The sequence below is a fragment of the Tupaia chinensis genome, unplaced genomic scaffold, assembly GCF_000334495.1.
Source record: "Tupaia chinensis unplaced genomic scaffold, TupChi_1.0 Scaffold000332_1, whole genome shotgun sequence".
NCBI classification, from domain to species: Eukaryota; Metazoa; Chordata; class Mammalia; order Scandentia; family Tupaiidae; genus Tupaia; species Tupaia belangeri.
Window position 1 is genome coordinate 2,221,739 of NW_006159826.1, and position 4,305 is coordinate 2,226,043.

The following is a 4,305-nucleotide window of genomic DNA, read 5'->3' on the forward strand; positions in this document are numbered from 1 at the left end:
CGGTGGTGACAGGGGCCCACGTGTGACGGGGCTGTGGAGACAGGGGCCCACCTGTGACGGGGCTGTAGCACTGCAGGGCCAGCGCGTTGTACTTGCAGGCGCTGGAGCCCACCAGGTAGAGGCGGGGGGGGCAGGCGGCGGCTGAGAAGTTGCTGACGTACTTGGGCGCGGGGCTGCCGGCCGTCCAGCTGTCGGTGTAGGGGTCGTAGCTCTCCACCTCCACCACATCCTGCGTGGTGCCTGCGGACAGGGGCGGGCACTGCGGGACTGAGGGCTGCAGGGGCCGGGGCCCAGGGGTGGGTCTGGGAAGTTGGGTCCTGGGCGCAGTGAAGCAGCGGGACGCCCTGGCTGCCCCAGGAGAGGGGGATGCAGGGTGTGTGGCCCCAAGAGCCAGGCGCGCGCCCCATGTCACAGGTGGGGGCTGAGGCTCCGAGCCGTCCCATGTCCCACCGGGAGCTGGCTGGGGGCCTTGGACCCGGGCACGCCCGCTGGCATTTGGGGAGGTGCCCTCGATTTCCATGGGCAGCTGGGGCCTGTTCCCACAGTCCCAGACATTATCTGGATGTGACAATGATGGGGACTTGCCGTGGGGGTGGTAGGACATGTACTGCTCTCCTGGGGCCCAGCCTCAGCCTCTGTGAGGACTCGGGGTCCCTGAGGCAAATGGGCACGGGTCCCGCATGAGCCGCCGCGGACAGGAGGGCAGGCGTCTTGGGGGCCGGGTGTGTTCCAGTCTGTCAGGCCCCAGGGTGGCTCCTGCCCCAGCTCTGGGTGCCACAGGGATATGGTGGCCCCTGTGCTCAGGCTGGGGGTTTGACTGGGATGACAGTGATGGCAGAGGCCACTGTGGGTTCCAAAGTCACAGGGGCTTCACCAAGGTGACCCTGAGCTGAGGGCCAGGCCCAGGGCACAGGCTGGACAGCTCGGGGACTGATCACCGTCCTGTCTCCACCCTCAGCATGTCAGAAAGAGCTGGGGGTGGCCTGGCCCTGGGCCCTGCAGGCCTGCCCAGCTGGGAGCCCTGCCTTGGGCCCGCTCACCCCCAGAAGGTGAGTTTGGGGTGGCAGGGGCAGCAGTGCCTCTGTGGGCCCTGAGGCCAGCACGGGCTTTTTCCTGGTTGGTTCTGGGTGGGGAGCAGGGCCTGGGGTGGACCTTACCGCCGATGGCATAGATCTCGCCATTGAGCGCCGCGCTGGCGTGGTTGGTGCGGGCCTTCAGCATGGGTGCCACGGGCTTCCAGGCCCCCTCCCTCAGCGGGAAGCACCAGGCCTGGGTGGTCGACCAGGTGTCTGTCTTGCTGCCCCGCGAGCCACCTGCCAGAAGAGGTTGCATCTGGGTGCCACCACTAGCCTGGGCCTCGGGCAGGGGCTGGAGCCTGAGTCTGGCCCCCACCCCCATGCCAGGCCATGATGAAGGGCACGGGATTGTGGGTCAATAGCCACCTGTGGAACTGTGGATGGGGCCCCATCCCCCCAACCAGGAGGACCCCATCAAGCCTCCATCAGGGGACGCTTCTCCCCAGCTCGATCTTACTGGGAGCCCGAATGCCAAGAGATGAAAGAGCCAGTGACCCCATCGCACAAGGGTCCCTGTGGAGCACAGTGGGCTGGCCTGGGCCACGCCGGGTTGCAGCGTGGACCCCTGGATTCCATGTGCAGAGAGGGCTGGAGTCTGGGCGACGCTGTCGGGGACCCGGGTCAAGGAGAGGCTGGGGCACGTGTCGGCGGGGTGTGCGGGAGGCTGAGCCACACCTGTGACATAGACGTCGTTGTTGAGCGCTGCCAGGGAGAAGCCCCACTTGTGGTAGTCGGGGAAGTCGGGGAGCGCCGTCCACTGCCCTGGCGGGAAGGAAGAGTGGGGCGGGGTTGGTGGCTGGCCCCGGGCCCTTCCTGGCCTCTGGGGCCTCTCCACGCATTGTCACACGATCCCTGAGCGGTGGGCAGAGGCAAGGGGTCTCCCTGCCACAGAGGTGGGGTGACACCTGGGGCACCGTCAGAGGGGCCCTGAGAGCCGGACTCCCGGAGTGGATGCAAATTGCAGCCAGGGCTATCGTGGGAGGTGGCCAGGCTCCAGGAGCCAGGATCGCACCCAGGCCACTGACCCAAGACCTGGCCCCCCTTGGTCAGGAGCGGGATGGGCAAGGAGGGTGGTTTGTGGGCGGCACTCGGGCAACTCAAACGTGGTCCACCCCAGCCCTCTCCTACCCAGGAGGTGGCTGAGGGCACTCAGGGGCCCAGCAGGCCTTGTGCAGGCAGGATGGGGCCCAGTGGCCACACGGCCCTCATAGCCCCAGCCGTGGTTTCGTGTCTGTGGGAGTGGGGAGCCCATGTCTCAGGGAGGGGTGTGGACTGTGGGCACCCACTACAGCTTGGTGACGGGGTTGTCAGGATTCCTGGCACCGTGAGGGACAGGATGTGCTCCAGTCAGAGCAGTGGGGTGACTGAGGCAGAGGCGAGAAGATACTGGGAAAAACCGACAGGAGGCAGAGAACGCGAGCACACTACCCCTTCGGGCGGGCCTGGCCTGGGGCTCCCGGAAGCCTCTGTTTACTGCTCGCCACGGAGTCAGCCTCGCTGGGAGCAGGGCCTGGCACGTGGACAGGACTGAGTGTCCTGACTCATGATGGTGTCACCAGGGTGGGGACAGCCAGCAGTCCACGGGCCTTTGCCCGCCATGCCCCTGCTGCCCTCCCAGCCGGGTACGAGGGACAGCTGCTCCCTCCTGACGTCAGCCCCTGAGCGGGACCACAGCCTGGTCCTCCCAGAGCCCACCAGCTGCTGAGGCCGTGGGCATCTGGCATCTGCCCTGGGTCCCAGGGCCCGGCCAGCCACGTCACTGTCCAGACAACGTCTGTCACCACCCCGTCCAGTGTGCAGGGGGCCTCCACGTCGGCTCGGGGCCTGCTTACCGTCAGGCAAGGAGCCACCAGGTGCACATTTCCTAGGAGGAGAAACTGAGGCAGAGCTGAGCTGACCCGTTCCAGGGCTGAAACCCGACTGGGCCGACTGCCAACCTCAGTTCTCACCCAGGCTGCTGGCACGCCGTTAGCCTCACTCTGCCCCTGGAGCCTTGGTTCCCCTCAGGGGCACCAGCAGGGTCACCGAGGGCAAGCCCACTGCACATAGTGCAGTCCGGGCAGTGGGGACCCTTTACGCTGGCCCTCAGGCCTAAACGTGACCAGAGCGGGCTATGGCTGAGGAATAGCAGTGCCCTCCCGGGTCCCCAAGGCCCTTCAGCAGCACCCCCGTGAGCCCACCCGGCACGCCCAGACCGTGGACTCCTCTGCACGCCCCACCCGTCCTGCCTGCCAGGTGGACAGCGGCTCAGTCCAGGATGGGGCACGGTGGGGCGCCTGGGCCCAAGCGTACTCACTGGCCTTGGTGTTGTAGAAGGCGAAGTTCCCGGGGTGGGGCGCGGGCTCCTCGGTGCCCTCCTCGTCCTCCTCCAGCGCCCGCCCGCCCACCACCACCAGGACCTCCTCCAGCTTGGGCAGGAGGGCCGGCAGCACCTGCGGGCCAGAGGTGGGGTCAGGGCAGTGTGGGCCAAGGCCCCGGTGAGCGCACATGTGCACAGGTGCCTGCCCGCTGCTGTGGGTGCTGTGGCTGGAGGTGGCAGCAGGCACGCCGGGCAGGGAGGGCAGCAGGGTCACGTGTCCCCTAGGGCAGAAGCCGCTCCCTCCCGGCAGTCACCATGTGCCTTTGGAAGTCATTCCTGAAATCCGCGCTCACCTTTGAACAGACCCTCCGCACCCGGCGCCCAGGTAGGCACCCTGCCCTGAGAGTTCCTGGCCCGGGCTGGCATGGCAGGCTGCGCTGGGACACCACCCAGCAGGAAGCACTGGAAGGCCTCCACCCGGAAAGGCTGGTGGGCAGCCGGGCCCTGTGCTCCCGGGACCCCTGCTGCCTCACGGCCAGCACCGTGCCCAGACTTGCCGCCAGCAGCAGTTACACATGGCCGCCTGGTGGGGCGAGGCCTGGGGCCAGCTCCAGCTGGAGAAGCACTCTGTCAGCCCACACCACACTGTCCCTGTCCCAAGCCACAGCCTTGTCCCCAGGCTGGGTTTCTAGGGGGTCCTCTGGGCAGAGCCCCTGTGGACGCTGTGGAGTGGCTTCGCGACCTCCTGGCTCCTTGTGAGCCACACCAGGCCGTCACTGACCAGGACCTACCCTGTCCACCAGGCCGACAGCCAGGAACTCCACCCGTCCAGTCTACGCCTCACGGGCTTCCTGGTGGGCAGTCAGGGCGGCCTGCCTGGGCACAGCTGGGCCACCTTTCTGGTTGATTTTCCCTCCTTTACTTCCTGCT

At 67.4% G+C, this 4,305-nt stretch overlaps 1 protein-coding gene across 1 annotated transcript in view; it reads right to left on the reverse strand.

Moving 5' to 3' along the window:
* The window catches only part of KLHL30 (kelch like family member 30), a 12,245-nt gene that overhangs the window by 3,532 nt on the left and 4,408 nt on the right, over positions 1-4,305 (reverse strand). Inside the window, 4 exon segments of the mRNA XM_006151947.3 lie at positions 52-240; positions 1,158-1,313; positions 1,752-1,838; positions 3,373-3,508. Of these exon segments, the coding sequence (XP_006152009.1) occupies positions 52-240; positions 1,158-1,313; positions 1,752-1,838; positions 3,373-3,508 (568 nt within the window).